Raw genomic sequence first — 17,473 nt, 5'->3', positions numbered from 1 at the left:
CTGTATATATTGCTTGTTTTTCAATCCTTTTTTTCCCTCTCCATGTTACTGATACATGTACTTATAAAACAAGAGCACTGCAAAGTGGAGTGTCCCCTCACAAAGAGCACATCAATCCAGATATACCCGGTATATAGGATCTCCCATGATTTTTTCCCAACAAGTTGTGTGTTTTTATTCCTGAGCGTTGGCTGTTTTATACATCGCTGTCAATTTTATATAAGAATCCACTTCATTTCTCTCATGCAAAACCCATTGTGATGTCACAACAGTGGGATATGAAAAGAAATATCCAATGAGTGATATCCACAGGATAAAAGTGTAAACATGGGATGAAAATTAATTTCTGTTATGCACACACACTCACTCACACACAAGTGCGTTACTTATAATATCTCCAACTTTATTGCAAGGGGATAAAAAAGGCAAAACTTCCATTATCTATGATTTGGAGAAAGCCAATTCTGTAAGTGAAATATTTTGATTAAAATTAAAAAATTGGGTAAATGGAGAGGTGATGCTTCTATTATTTCCATTGGAAGATTGACCTTGCCCTTGAACAAATGAGTGATATACATATTTATCCCTGTTCATATTCTAACTTTAAACTTGGGTGTTCCGAGGAATTCATGTGTCACCTGCTTTATAACTTCATTAAAGATGTAAATAAATCTATAAGAGTGGTCAGCTATTTATTAAAAAAGTGCTACTAGAATTGTAGTTCACGCATTTGCCTGCAATTGGAAAATAAAAAGGCATCCACTGATAGTAAGACTGTGACAGCATCTGACAATCAAATACAAATAGGAGATCCCAACCCTCAAAGTTAAAATGAAGAATGAAATTGAAATAATTATTAAAAAAAAAAACATTTATCATAATGATTTTATTAATTAGAGATTTCAAACTGTCTTTACTGCAGTCTGCACTGATCTATTTTGGAATACCAGTACCCTATTTTCATAGCACTTTCAGTTTGTGTGGTAACTATATATCATACAGTTTCAAAGTAAAGTGCCATACTCATAAACATAAATAAATGCTAATTATCAAAACCCTGCCTCTTAAAATTCTAAAGACGATATAAGTGAAATTAAATTGTTTGGAGTGGGGTTTTTTGCAAAGAAGGTCAAAGGTCAAGGTCAAGTAGTCTTTAATGGTGGTATTTTTAAAAATATTTTATAACAAACAGTGCACATGCTAAAAAGCACAAATGTCAAAAATATGCTGTTTATCAAAACTATGAACTATTTTGAAAAGTAGTTCAAAGGTCATGAAGTCAGTAACCATGGTATTTTACAAAAGCCATAGTGCCAAACAATATATATATACAAAATATCAAATCTATAGCTCTTAGAGTTCTCTAGATATAAGGTGTGACAGACAGACAGATGCCAGGTAAAGTGATCCCTAAGTGTCACTCTGCTCTGCAGGCAACACAAAAATAGGTATTTCAGGGTGGGATGTTTATTTTTGCTAATTGATCTTGGCCTTGACATTTTACATGTACCTTGTGTAGTAGTTAGGGCTATATGGATGGTGGAAATTGGCCTGGGAAGCTCGTAGTTAGAGCACCTGACTAGTGATACAGAGGTCCTGGGTTCAATTCCTGGTCCACCCATATATTTTCTTTATTCAACCTTTCCTACTGCATTTGGCAGCCAGTAAGGGGGGAGGGGGGGTCTTCAACTGTAAATGATAGCAGTACATTGATTTATCTGTGTGAACAGTGAAGTGTTCACACTGATTTATCAATGTGATATTTTATTTAAGATAATTAGTATCACTTTAGTTGTGATTTTGACATTTGGGGGGGGGGGGGGGGGGGGGGAGTATGAACCTATTCAGTCTTTAAGGTTCATTACATCAGTGTGAAATATTTTCAATAATGTCATTAAGTTAAACTTGACCTTTGATCTCCAAATTGGGAAGTAATTTTTAATGAATATTGTGTCATAATAATCACCCTTACATAAATTGGATGCAATGTATTCAGTATATTTTATGTTGACTTTGACCTTTACCTTTAAATGGTAAATGATATGCAAGGTCATATCTTATTTTGGTAGATTAGGGGGAAGTAGTGTGTAGGAAATGAAGAATGAATCACATCTACTTGTGAATTGGTCATCAACAGGCCAGAGTTGTGGCTTTCTTTTTACATCTGTCAATGGCTAACTTTGAACCTTATCTCAGGGTGGAGGGAGGGAGGAGGAAAATAAGTTTATAGGTTCCACATTTTGTACATCTGTCTGAAAACTTTTATTCCCCAGTCACCACTGGGTCAGTTTCAACCAAACTTGCCATAAAGCATCCTTTGGGTCAAAGGGATTCAAGTTTACTCAAAGAAAAGCCAAGCCTTCTTTCAGATGGAGATGATTAAGAATTTTTGAAAAATTAATAGCATTATCTTTTTAAAAAATTCTCAAGAATCACTTGGCCAGGAAAGAAGAAACTTACATGAAAGTTTTCAGACATATGTAGTTTCAAATTAATTCAGATCATGATCCCCCCAGGAAGGGGGGGGGGACTTTTACATGGGAAAATATAGGGAACAAAATTTTATTTTGTCAGTTTCTCAAGAACAGCATGCAGGGCCATGATTATTTATACCTAAAGGAGCATCCTCAGGGTGCTGTAGATTCAAGTTAATGTGCCAATCATGGACCCTAAAGTAAGTTGGGGCTACAATAAGGGATTGAATTTTACATTGAAATATATACAAAAAATCTTTAAAAATATTCTTTTCAAGAGGAACAGGGCCTTGATGAGTCAGATTGATATGGAGGCATCCTCATGTAGTGTAGATTCAAGATTGTTCAAATTAGGGCCCCTAGAGGAAGGGTGGGGCCACAATAGGACACAAAGTTTTAGATGGGAATATTATATTGGAAAAAAAATCTTCATCATCATCATCTTCTCAAGAACAACAAGGTCATGATTAGTTATATTGTTATACAAAGATCCTAGGGTAGTGCAGATTCGGTTTGTTCAAATCATAGCTCCCTGTGGTAGGATGTGTCCACAATAAGGGATTAAAGTTTAACATGGAAATATTTAATAGGAAAAAAATCTTTTAAGGTATGTCACTCGTCAGCTTTGGAGAAAAGTATGGTTAGAACCTCTAACTTATTTATTGAAGAAGTCAAGATAAAATCTAATTTGTCTCTTCTTCTGAAAATCGCATATTTTGACCAATATCCAAAATTTACATCACTGGTCCCAACTTTTTCTTTCATAATTTACTTTCAATCAATCAGCACTAAAGTAAAAAAAAAGCTTGATAAAAGAAAAATATTTTATTGCCTATTTAGATTTTTTATGCACCAGATATGATATTTTTGGTGCAAAAAGGGCAGACAATAATTTACGCGCATTAATTTGCATGATTCGTTCAATGATAAATATTAAAAAAATCTTCAAGTAGTTTATGTGATTTACTAGCATAAGTTTTATCTCACCTTTATAAAAGTATTTGGAAGTGTATATATATCGATACGCAAGAGCATGCTCTACGTACGAACAATTTCTAAAACGAGGCAAGTTATTGACAAACAAGTTGATGAAACAAGGGCATCAACAGTCTCCTTGAAGTCATCATTTGGCAAGTTTTATGGCGATACAATGACCTTGTCAGCAAATACAACCTATCATTGAGTCAAATGCTGACTTACGTTTTTCATACTAATTGTTAGGCCATTATTTACACACTGAATTGTCTATGGATTTTTTTTGCGTTTTTCCCGATCATGACAAGGAGCACACGGCGGGTGTGACCGGTCGGCAGGGGATGCTCACTCTTCCATGGCACCTGATCCCACCTCTGATGTTTTTGGAGGTCCTTTGCTCTGTTCCCGATTGTACTGTTTTATGGACTTTGAGCTTGAATACTGCTCGTTACTTCCATATTTCATTTAAGAAATAAGGTATCATTTTTAAACTTTTATCGGGATCACAGACAGTCAGGCACCTGACGTTACTTATTTTCCTTTTAATAATGTAATTGTGACGTAATAATTGGTATGACGTAACAATGCCTTGAGGATGGATCTACTCTGTTTACGTAGATGTCTAATTTATACAGCATAAAAATTGATAAATGATGATGATGATGATAATAATATTAATACATAGGCGTCGGAAGCAAATTGAAAGTGGGGTGGCTAATTGAAAGTGGGGGGGGGGGCTAACCCAATATAAAAAGATAAGCCCCAATTTTCAATGACTATATTATGTCTATCTTTGCAAAAAAAAAAGTGGGGGACTAAGCCCCCCCTCCCCCCCGGTTTCGACGCCTATGCAATAATAAAACAAATTTAGCATTTTTATTTGATACTTACCCTATATTATTTCCTCAGCAAGCAAAGTCATATTAAAACAGCTAACACGTCTGTCTTGTCTAAAACCTTGTATGCCCTGTTCACAGATTTGTAATTTACGTTTTTTTTTTTTAAATTATTTTTTTTTTCTAGATCGACCACTGTTCGTTGTAAAAAAAAAATGTCTAAACCCGAAAATCTTTGGGGAGGGGGGGGGGCTTCTTTCGCAACCAAATTTATTTAGGCTAATTTTCTTCATACTGTTACATTAGCACATTGTCCTGATTTAACTATGCTGCAACCAGGGACCTATATACTAATACTTAGTATATAGGTCCCTGCTGCAACAAAGTGGGGGAATATTAGCCTAAAGAATTAAAGCTTTTGATATCAGATTTGGAAAAATCTATGGTTAATTTCTGATATTAAAAAAAGAAACACAATAAAATATTTGTGAAATATTTTGCGCCAATCGATGCTATTTGGAGTCGATGTTGGAGTTGTCCTTCTTTAAATAATAATTGCGACTTTCCCATTCTAAAAATAAGCATACGAAGAAAAACTGACGTCACGTATTTCCGAGTCAACATCATTCAAACGCTCTTAGTGGAAACTTCAGCAAGGCACATGGTGTGGGAATGCAATGGATATACTGTGAATTTCCTATGTGTGTGCAAATCATCAGATTAAGTAAGAGTGCAACTAAAAAGGATTAAGGAAGGCTCTAAGCCCGCCATGCAGGCGAAATTGCCGTCTGCACTTTTCCTCACCGTGTTTTTAATTTGGGTAACTGCCGTCACATACTCTAGAGGTAAGGAATTTTGTCACACCTGGGGATCGCCGAGGGGTCGTCTCACCTGTATTTTTATTTTAAACTTTATTTTATAGCTGTCGTCTCTGATTATTTATAAAAGCGGATTAACTTTCCCTTAGTGAAAAAAAATTATGAATGTTTAATGTTTTATTGGTGTTTATAAATGTCCTTCAAATGGGGGACATAGATCATGTAGATCGGTACTATATTGTAATACAGTGTTGTATAATCGGGTACACAGTGGTCTGATGAATGGATAGAGCACAATATTGCGTGAATACTTTGAGTTAAACTTGGTAATTTTGTTTAAAGCCTTTGTTCAGAACAAAGGTGATCGAAAACCTGTTTTATAACCTTTCATGTGTCAGTCAGCTGGCCATTTAGTTTACTTGCTCAGTAGGGACCTATTCTCCTTGTGTAAACACAGCTGATATAAGGAGTAGATGTACATTATAAACCTATTAAACATATTTTCTGATGAATTTGTAACAAAATTATCAATCTTTGTTCCACTTTGCATGTGTTTTGATCTTGACAAAATATTCTCGTACCTTCTAAAATGAGACAACAAATATATATAGTATTAAACTTTCAGTTTTAAAAAACTTCGCAATAAGTTTGATATGCAAATTTTTTTATTATGAATACCTGTAAAGAAATGGCTGACTTGTCGGTTGATGATTTTGACCATGCTGTATACACTTATTATTGTGTATGGTTGATAAGTGCACACATGACAAATTTTATCTTCCGTATGTAGACAAATTTATTTATAAATATCAGACAGATTTAAAACTCAACACACAAAAACATGTAAAATGCTTAACATGCTTTGTTTTGATTTTGCTTGTCTGTTTTTTTTTAAGTCACATGTCGGTAGTTACAGAAAAAAAAAATTAAGCAGAGTACTCAAGATTGACTGGTTAGGTGGACTTTTCTATCTGTTTGAAAAATTTGACCACTCCATAAACATGATAAATAGTTGTTAATAAATACATATGAGACAAATTTACAAACTGATCTGAAATTTTTATGTATAATATTATCTAAATTGTGAAAGTTTTAAGAAATTAATGTAACTATGATTTGAACAGACTTAAATCCTTCATACTGTTGCTTACAGATTGACATTATAGCATTAGCCCCGGAATCTTGTACTTGGGTGTGCTGGGGAGTGGGTATATATGATTCAATTTTGAATGTACAGTCCACATACACAAATTTGACAACTGTTGTCTTGCTGTATTTTAGAAGAATTTGAAGGATTATTGTTATATAATATGTATGTATATATTCTGTAAAACTTTGAATTCCAGGGGTGGTCTTAAGCCAAAGCTCACTGGGTGATGGTTTGCACAAATTTAAATCTACAGATCTGCTTTCATTTGTAACTTTGACATTCTTAAAGAAAATTTTTCAAGATCTGTACTATAGATTTCTTCAAAAAAAAAAAAAAGGCTTGAATCACTTTTGTGGTCTTACCTGTGCCTCAGGGGTCAAGATTTCAATAAAATTGACTTTTTACTGAAAAAGATTGCTTTTAAAAAAGGGAATGGTAATATTATTTCAATAATACAATATGCAAAATTGAAGCTACATTTTTATAGCCAAAGAATTGCTACATATTTTAAAGAAATATTTGAATCCAGCAAGCCCTGGAAACCATGATTTAAAAAAAAAGGACTCTAAAAAACTCTATTTAGTTGCTTGCACTTTTCCCGTACAATTTTATATTCCTTGTATGCGTAAAACTTTGAAACTAGTATTGTGGCTCCATTTCAGCTTCAGATTGTGAATTTAGTAATACATATACTGAAGAAGCCTATTATGGGCAGCAGCAGCAGCTAATCTATTTGTGGTTGTGCTAGAAAGTGCACATGGAGAAACAAAACATTATTTTTTGTTGTTTCTGTTGTTTCGATAGAATAATTCCTCAGTGATAGCATGCATCAAAGTAATATGAATACATGTAATTAATTTTTGAAAATAGTTTTATATTATGTCTTAATTATTTTTGTTAATGGCAAATAATGTATTTCCAATTTTTTGTCAATTTTAATTAAATATTAATTTTTGATTTTACATTTTTTTTTTTAATAAAGAAGTGCTCCCAAGCATGGGAGTTAATAATTTATAAAAGGAACTCAGTATTATAATAATTGCGAGTATCCGGAAATTAGATTACAGTACTTGAATATTAGAGAAAAAGGTACTTTATATATTTTTTAATTTGCCACAGCTGCGAATGACAAAAGAATATAAATTTTTTAATACTTCACATTTGTATGATGTCCTTCAGGGTGACTCCTTCCCGCCTGCAGAAGACATCAGCGTCATCCAGGGCATTATGATCAGCACAACACATGGAATGTTTGCGGCCGATTTGACATGTTTGATGCTTTGCATCAATGTATTATCTTGTATCTATCTACATGAAAGCTTTCTGGCCTAGTGGTTCTTTAGAAAATATGATTTTATTTGACCCCATTATATTTTCTTATTTGCTAGATATTTTCCTTTTGAGATGCAGCCCTGCTTTCAATCAAATTTGAATCCCCTTTATCGAAAATGCTCTCTGACAAGTTTGCTTAAAAATTTCCCACTTTGTATTGTTGAGAGGTCATTTGTATGAAAAGTTAACTGACAAACTGAGTTTTGAGTTATGAGCAAAAATAGTAACATTGATGCACAAGCATACAAAATTTGCCTGGTTTTCTTGTTGTTTTTTCTTCAAGTTTGTTACACTAATGTCATATGAAACAATGTACTCAACACATTGAGTTGGAAATGAGTTCATCAGCCTGAAATTATTTCTTGGATTTTTTTATACAAGATAGCCAAAGCACAGTTGATCAAAATAACTTGATCTTCGAAAATGAATTTTGACTACTGAGACTTGCTAGATGTTTGCAATGTTCACTTAATTACTACTTGTCTAACCTATTAAACAATTGCTGTAAATATGGGCTAAACACTCCTAATTAGTTGTGATATGCAAGCAATAGACCAAATGCTTCATAGCAAGGTTGGGTTCTAAAAAGTTTACCACATTTGGATACCGTTCTTTTACAACACTAGCTACAACCATACTTCATAATTCAGCATGCTGTTATAACATTACATAAACTAGGTCCTTGTGATGCTTTTCAAAGTTTATTTAAGAATTTCTTCAAACATTTTTTTGATAGAGAATCTGTGAAAAAGTAAATCTTGATCATGATCATAAAAGTGGACAATAGCTGGTCCAGATTTTCTCATTCACAAAATTGTGAGTTAGTTTTAAATATCTATTTGCAAAATTAATTTGGGTAGCAAATGCAACCATTTTAGTTGCAACTTGGAGCACTGGGTTTAGTTTGATTTAAGTTGTTTTTATATGATTGTCATTGGAAATCTCAGGTGTACCGACTTTTCACCATATTAAGCCTTCAATTGATTCTTCAGAATTGTTTGTGGGCTCGCACCTCTGGTCCACCTCTTATGTCAAACTCAGATGCCTTTTCATAAGTGTTTCTAACTGCATTATGTGCAAGTTAAAATTTTGTTATATATTACTTTTAAACTTGTTAGTTAAAGCCAGGATTTAAATAAAAATTTCTTGCTAAATGTAACACATCTTATGAGTGCAAGGGGTAATATAATCTGCATTTTGTTATCATATATTTTAGTTTACATTGATTCTTAAAATAAGAATAAAATGCTCCAAAGTGGCAAGAAAGCAAACAGGCAGGTGATAATAAAGCTAAGTGGTTAGTTCATGTTCCTAGATTATTTTTTTCATTATTCTAAATTCAACACATCAAGGTGAGCTTTTGATGTTTTATTTGGTTGAAAAGCATGCATTAACTAATCCTTTTTGCATTTTTATGAAACCTGGCTAGTACCAAAATGTTTTACAAGACTACGTTAGATCTGAAGATGAGAAAACTTTTAACAACTTTTCTCATGTTATTTATATTCGTTTCCATGAGACCTACAATGTTCCAATTAGTAGAAAATTCTTGTTTCTCGTAAATCACTAACTTGAAAAGAAACAGTTTTAGTGCTGAAATCCTCATTAAAATAGGGACTTATTAATAGGATCTTGTGATATAAGAATTACAGAACTGAGAGGCTTGTAATCCATATCACTCACCTGGATCCAGCAGATTTAAAATTTCGTATATGTTTGGTGTATTCTCTTACAGAGAAGTGGATGTAGGCTAAAGCTGTCCAATTCTCTACAGAGAGTAAAATTTTGTGATGCAGCTTGCAACTGCTCAAAAGAGGATGTTAATTTTGTCCGACTTGACAGCCACTTCAAAATTTTTAAAACTTAAGGGGTAACATCACTTTTTAACCACAAGATAATAGCTTTGCTGTATTTTTAATGGGTTGAAGGAATTCTGTTTAGAAAAAAAAAAATTGTCTCAACTGAAAAGAAGATGGTAGTCATAAGTGAATCTGAAAAGACTGTTTTGAACATCTTATTTACTGTCTTTACCAAATTTAGTAAACTTGCAAAGAAATTTTTGTGGAGAAGAATTAAGTCATAGATTGAATGAATACCAGGGACAGGAAGATGCACAAAAATCTTCAAATTAGCTCAGTACTCCTTGGCAAGACTAATATTGAACACTGTAATAACTATCAGATTTGGTCACATCAATGTAGGTGGGTGGACAGTAAACAATCATGATTTAAGGGATAGATTATATAATGATCACCTAAATAGTAATGATGCTGATTATTTGTTCAAAGTGTTAAATCAAAATTACCAGATAAAATTAGCCAAATTTGTACATTCAGCCTTTAACCGTAGAAAAAATCTTCTGCATGTGTGAATTTATATTATATATATTTAATTGAAAAAGTGACTTATAGGTCCAATGGGTCGGGTGCAGTTTTAGTTTGATGTTTATTTTGTTTACAGTGTAAATTAACAGTGTTTATAATGCACAATGTCACTATAATAAATGATTACTTACTTTCTTTAAATATTAAGCTTTACACAGTTTATGGATCACTAGTATTATATGTAATTGTCACTAATATGTGAGCAACATTTCTTTGTCATAAACAAGTTTATGAAAATTAGTAATTATAAAAGCATCATTGGTAAGCACCAGCTAAATCTCAACAAGACTTGAATCTGTGATTTTGTATTATAAAGTAATTTGAAGGTTACTCATGGGTACACAGACTCAAGGAAATGATAACTTAATGTAGGCTCGTACCTTCACTGCATGTGTAAAGAATTTTCATTTTAACTTTTTCCAATGAATTGTGCATGTAAGTCTAGTGAATTTACTTTATTTGCTATACTATAGAAGATTAATTGTCTTGTGACCATGCAAGTCTCAGGGAAACCAAAGGAATTGCTGCTGATAATGATTTTATGGCAAGATTGTCAATAGTTTGGCATGGTGTTGGACAGCTGTGGGATAGAGAGGAATTTGTATGCCAGAGTATATGGTTTTTCATTAGATAATGGAAATGGAAGAATCAAAGTGGCATCTACCAATCAAATAAATATCCATTTGTGTTAACTGTTCATTTTTCTTGGTTGTAATATGAAATGCTTTTATTAGGACCCCCCATGAAAATGCAGGAGCCCTCGAGGAATCACATTGTCTATCTGTCTGTCTGTCTTTTTTTTCCCTCTGTCAACACCTTTTTTGTGACTTGACAATTCAAACATTTTGCAATGAAATGTTTTCAAATATTATAAATAAGTACTATATTATAAGAGCAAGACTTCAACAGATTTTGGGGATATTTGTCTGTCTGTCTGTACATATGTTTGATAATTCAAACAGTGTTCAAAGAAATGTTTTCTAATTTTGTATACAAGTACTTTATGTAAGAGCAAGACACCATTAGATTTTGGGGGTCATATCACTTTGTCTGTCTGTCTGTAAGCATGAATATTTATATTTATCTCGCTTCAGAAAAGTTTGAATCTTGAATGGCTAAGAACAGATCATGTGACGCCCTGAAATTTTCTAATTAACTGTATTGGAGTAAGGGATGTATTAAGATTCTGCTTTACATATGTCTGATGTAAACAAATGGCAGCAAGCAAAATTGGTTGGTTTGTTGAAATTTATTGTATGTATCTTTAACTGTGATGATGTAACTAAGAATATATGATGTTCAATGATATTTTGGATTATTTTTTTTAATATGTTACTGACCTCGAAACAAATCCTGTTAAGGTCTTCATTGGGATACTTAATTCATTACACAGTTAGTTTGTGACCTGATACAGAGTCAGCGAGTCCAATACAGATTTCCATTTCACACCCTGGATGACTCCGTGTTAGGTCAAAACTGTGCAACTAATATCTATGACACTTTAGTTGTGACACTCATTGAAATGTTTTCAGATTTTGCCGTAGCAGATCTAGAATTTCTTAAGGGGCAAGGCAACAGGCTGGCTAAGGTTCAGAGGGCTGCCTTAAGGCCCCCAGTAGGTCTAGGGCAGAGCCCTGGTGGGGCCCAGGGGCAAAGCTCCATGAAGCTCCCAGGTCTTAGGTCTTTTTAGATCAGTTTTGTGAGTTATTTTACTATATTGCATGTTTTATAAAAGCAATATCTAACAAAAAAAAGATTTATTCATCTTTGCTAAATTTTGGGTCACAAAACGGGAGGGGGCACTGCTCCCCTCCAAATCTGCAAGTGTTTTATGCATACGTACTTAAGTACTGTAAGAACAGGACACCTATAGATTTGGGGGTCACATCACTTTGTGTGTACATATTTTTGAATGTGTATCCATGACAATTTTGTGTCATGGTAACATGATAACTCAGTTTTCAATGTTGTACTAAGTTCAGTTGTCATTTTCTTTTGTTAGCTCTAAATAGCTGGACCCTCTCTGACTGTTTCAATTTTCTAGCTTAGTAATTGGACACAGTCATTGTGAAAAACTTGAAAATGTTTGTAAATAAGAACTGAAAATAGTGTATACATACTGCACTGATGAAAGCAGCTATGTCACTAGAATACAAGGCATTCTACTAAGGTACTTCAGTTATGTTGATTTTTACAGGTGAACTTTGGTATCTCAAACACCAATTGATATCTTGAATACCACCATGGATATGTTGAAGCAATTTGAAAGTCTTAACCACTTATTATTTAGTAGTTTACCGTCAATATCTCAATTCCTCAGATATCCTTATTATACCCTGCTCCAAAGGAGAGGGGGGTATACTGTTTTACCCTTGTGTGTCTGTCTGTCTGTCCATCTGTCTAGCTGTGTGTCTGTCCGTAACAAATTTTGGTCGCAGTTTTCTCACCAATTACTCATCGCTGATGCTTGAAATTTTAGCACACTCTTTGTTAGGCATGCCATATAGTGGGAGACATTTTTGTGAGAATCCGATGTCAACATCCTGTTTATCCATGCGTCTGTCTGTAACATACATAACAAATTTTGGTTGCAGTTTTCTCAGCAATTACTCATCGCAGATGCTTGAAATTTTAGCACACTCTTTGTTTAGGCATGCCATATGGTGAGATTCAATTTTATACAAATCTGATGTCAACTTCTGTTTATCCGTGTGTCTGTCCGTACCATACATAACAAATTTTGGTTGCAGTTTTCTTAGCAACTACTTATTGCAGATGCTTGAAAGTTTAGCACTCTCTTTGTTTTGGCATGTCATAAAGTGGGATTCATTTTTGTATGAATCTGATGTCAACTTCTTGTTTATCCCTGTGTCTGTCCAAAAATGAACTTCTGTATTCACATCAGAGCGGGATATTATTAGTGAGCATTGGCTCACAGATTTCTTGTATTTTCTCAGTCCCATCGAGTTTGAGATAAAAAGGTTTGACTGTATTTAGATATTTCATGATTACAATAACCAGTAATGGGCGGTCTAATAGGTGTGGTTGACTATTCATTTTGCACCTGAATTTATAATTGACTGTGAGGAAAAGTTGAAGGTTATAAGACAAATCCATGTTTTAATTCAAAAGGTCCTCTGGACAGTATTGTTCAGGCTGATGAACTGATTTCTTATACATACAATATAAAGTCATTGTCCCCAGAACTGTGGAGGTGGTTTGGCTAATTTATGGGGTCCGTTCACCTCTGTAATGTTAAACCAGGTATTCTCCTGTAAAACACCTTGTCTCAGGGCTCTATAGGCCATCCACAACAATAGAAATCAGGATCCACTGAAAGGTTATATTTGGGAGGATATTTTGGATGTTTTTTAGTGCACTTTATGTTATATTCAATTCAGCATACCCTCAAATGTCAATTCATGATAATTTATTTAAGTAAAATTAAGGTTCCATCTGGTACATTTCCAATTCATTAATAACCTTGCATGCTTTGATATGAATATAAAAGCTAGTTGGTACATCGCAATAATGTTATTTGAATTGTGTTATAACTGTAACCATGTAAGAGATTTTCTAAATATTCTTTTAAAAAGTCTAGCTCAGTTTTTGTTGATGTCAGTGTTATCTAAGTTTATATTGGTAGTGCTATTCCATGTTCAGATACGGAATATGGCTAAATTCAGTTAACATCAGACATGGAATATGGCTAATATCAGTTAACATCAGATATGGAATATGGCTAATATCAATTAACATCAGATACAGAATATGGCTAAATTCATTTATCATCAGATATGGAATATGGCTAATATCAGTTAACATCAGATATGGAATATGGCTAATATCAGTTAACATCAGATACGGAATATGGCTAATATCAGTTAACATCAGATATGGAATATGGCTAATATCAGTTAACATCAGATATGGAATATGACTAATATCAGTTAACATCAGATACGGAATATGGCTAATATCAGTTAACGTAGTATAAGTTTAAGGACTTTCTTAATCTAGAAAGTTAGTGTGGAAAAGTTGACTATCTACCAGTATTTAATATTCATCCTTTATGATGAATGATAAATATGGAAGGTAGAAACTTTGATGAAAATATAAGCCATTCGTCAGTTTTAGCCTTCTTTCTGTGTCCCCCTACCTTTTCATATATACAGAATACATGTATTTTTGTACATGTGTAGTGAGAAGCAAGTCTCAAGCAGTAAATGAAATGAATTCCCTTGAATTGTCACACAAAATTTAGACTTTGGTGAATTTTGCATAAAAGTACATAGCAGAAAGTACAAAACTTTGAGCATGTTGACAGTCAACTGGTACTTAAACGTCTATTAATATATTGATATCTGCCCATAAATGAGGTAAAAAGGAGCATTTAATTATATCAGATTGATTATCTCTTCAAAAAGAAGGAAAGTTGCCTGTTAGTGGTTTCATCATGATCTCACCTTGCGTTATTAGAAAAATTTAAAACTTGTTTGGTTTCAATCAAGTTTACCTTTCTTAAATTTATTTACCACCATGTTTGTAATTTAAATGTCATATGACTATTTAGTTAAAATCCATGAGTCATGGAGAGAATGCACCTGATATGCTTCCATGTAGAGGTTATATATTTTAACAGTGTTGATGACAGCATATGATGGTGACAGATGGCATTCGACCACAGTGTGTGTACAATATCCCCTTTACATACTGCTTGTTATGTATTGTTAAATGATTCAGGTGCCTTATAATTTACTGGATTTTATATCATTTCCATGTAGCTGTTCAATATAGTTTATAGAACATTCTTATTTATGCTTGGTAGTTATACAGCAAGTGAAGCAGAAAGAAAGCAATTCACCTCCCTCCCTACCCCTTCTTCCCCTCTCCCCAACACACACACAATATGCCAGGTATATCTGATTTATACAAGCCTATATAACTTTCAATTTTGTGTATAAAGTTGCCCTCTTTTGCGTTAAATAATTGTGTTTTTTAGGTCCTGCAGTTTTAGTGAATGGGTTAAGATTAAAATAGTCCTGCTTTTAAGACCAGACCAGATTATCCTGGTGTTAAGAGGATCAAATGACAGGTGTAATTGACATTAGGGTCATCCTTACAATAGAACTTGACCAGCTATCTGATTGTTAGCTTCACTGAACAGGAGCCACAATCTCCGAATCTCCAAACATTACTCTGTCATGTTGTAAAAATCCAATGGAAAATGTTAAGAATGAGGCACAATCCAGAACTCAAATGTGATGTTGAAAAGTGAATCTGTAGTTGTTTTTTTTTTGTAGAAAAAAGGAACTGGGTCGCATAAAAAGCACCTGCTTTTTTGTTTCAGACTTTTGATTTTATCTCTGGTTTGTCACAATGGTGAAGAAGAAGTTGTCAGCCAGATGGGTTTATTTGTATTTCTTTACTGCATCAGATTTTATGGAATTCCTTTATCTGATTTAACTGAATTCTTCATTGAATGCTCTCACTATCTGCTAAATCCACTAAGTATTTTTAGCTTAAATCATGCATTGAATGACAAATGATAATACTTGCAAGGTACCACTATCTGAAATGATCAGAATCCATTTAAAATGCAGTAAAGACTTGGGAATGATGTCAGTTTTTATAAGTTTTCGTAATAGAGGAAATAGGACTTCCTCAGATGGACTTTATTGTATTGGATGACCAGTAATGATTAATATAATGCTCTCCATTCAGATGACCTTTACACACGTATTACAAATATAGTAATTATTTGTTAACATTTACTAAGCTATTGATTCAATTCAGATTGTTTAGAGGAGTTGGATCAATTGAAATTTCAGTCACATTTTTCCTATCTACCCAATATATTACATTTTGATAAAAGTTTTAAAAAAAATATTAGAAATTTCAGTCACATTTTTCCTATCTACCCAATATATTACATTTTGATAAAAGTTAAAGAAAAATATTTAAAATATTGATTTTTTAGGGTGCTTTTTCATAAAATATACATAATTAAAGTTTCCACTACATCAGTTATATTTCATCAGTGTTTTAGGTGTTAAGTTATCTCCCCTATGTCATTTGAATGTTCCCGAGATGAATGGAAGTATGCACATTGTACCCAGTAGATTATAATATCACTGTAAGTTACTGATGACATTAATGACACAGAAAATTATATTATTGATCTCTCTGGACACTGGTCATCTTGTTCCCAGCTTTTAATCATGTTTGGTAGTATATTGATTAGTCTAGCGGTCAAGATGATCGCGTTTCCAGTGCTGCCTGGTTTGATCATTAATGCTATGGATATCAGGTATTAATAATAATTGTGAGACTTCTCTACAAAAAGACAATGACAAAACCACACTCCCACCTGTGCTTGCTAAAGTCGATTTAAAAATCACAATGGTGGTGAATCCAGACCATGACCAGACTTTCCTATTTAATGACAATTAAAAGACGCAAATCTCGAGGGGTGGGTTATGTATTATTTTCAGTGAGGCACAGTTACATGCCAAATTTTTCATTTGAAAGATGTATCATTGATAGGGCAGTGGTTTAGAGTCATTTTGTTTCTGTCAGGTGATGTTCTGATATTAAGATTACGGCTTTACACAGGTAGAATTCACAGCCACTTTAACCTGTGGGGTGTCTGTCCTGTAGTCATTCAGTGTGATTTAATGTCCTGGAAAGACTAGAAAGAAAAAAAAGGCTGATATTCACCAGCAGTTTAACACACATTTTAGATAATGTGTACTAGGGAGGTGAAATATGCTAAAATTGTCATCTATGTTTTTAGAAAGGTGATATTGCAGTAGAAGATATTAGGGGAGTGACATACAGACCTTGCCAACTAATTTCAAATTGTGTGATAAATTCATTGTGTACAATGAAAATAAAATGTTAAGGAATTTTTCAAGTAGGAAAATTGATCAGAGGCTGGGATTGGTTGAATGATAGTATTATTACACTTTATATTCATAGAACTTAAACTAAATGTACCTTAGGCAAAAAATAGAATTCAAGCATAGTTGTTTACAATCTGCATAGAAATAATTTGTGAATCCTAAATTGTTATGAAAGGGAAAATACAAATAAATTGCCTATTGAATGATCTCTAACTTGATCAAAGATATAATATAGTCATTCCTTGACAAAAACTTATTTTTAAACCTTATGCAATATATGTAAAATTACAACCACAGCCTTTATTGATTTGATATTTCTTGTACAGCCAATTTTTTGTGAAATTGGTCCATAATATGATCATGTGGACTTTTGACTAATACACCCCCCTTCTCTTTCTCTCTCTCTCCCTCCCTTTCCCCATTAAAAAAGAATCCAGCATTCTCATTCTTCTTTGCAAGTCCTCTTTAATTTTTATTTCTCTCTATTACTAGTGTGAAATCCATGGAATCTTTCATTTATATGTTAGACAAACACACAGACAGAACATTGTTGGCCAAGTAAGGATGGCTGGGATTTTGTACAGCCCTAATAAATATTG

The 17,473-nt window shown here is 33.4% G+C and overlaps 1 protein-coding gene across 1 annotated transcript in view; it reads left to right on the top strand.

Moving 5' to 3' along the window:
• The first annotated feature begins 4,900 nt into the window (after positions 1–4,900).
• Positions 4,901–17,473, top strand: part of LOC133173118 (low-density lipoprotein receptor-related protein 1-like) — a 135,071-nt gene continuing 122,498 nt past the window's right edge. Inside the window, 1 exon segment of the mRNA XM_061308049.1 lies at positions 4,901–5,130. Coding sequence (XP_061164033.1) covers positions 5,055–5,130 — 76 coding nt within the window. The 5' untranslated portion in view covers positions 4,901–5,054.

This window comes from Saccostrea echinata, unplaced genomic scaffold, assembly GCF_033153115.1.
Source record: "Saccostrea echinata isolate AGI-Se365-2 ecotype Australia unplaced genomic scaffold, CSIRO_AGI_Sech_v1 ptg000056l, whole genome shotgun sequence".
NCBI classification, from domain to species: domain Eukaryota; kingdom Metazoa; phylum Mollusca; class Bivalvia; order Ostreida; family Ostreidae; genus Saccostrea; species Saccostrea echinata.
The sequence above is the reverse complement of the archived record's forward strand: the minus strand, read 5'-3'. Positions and strand labels throughout refer to the sequence as shown.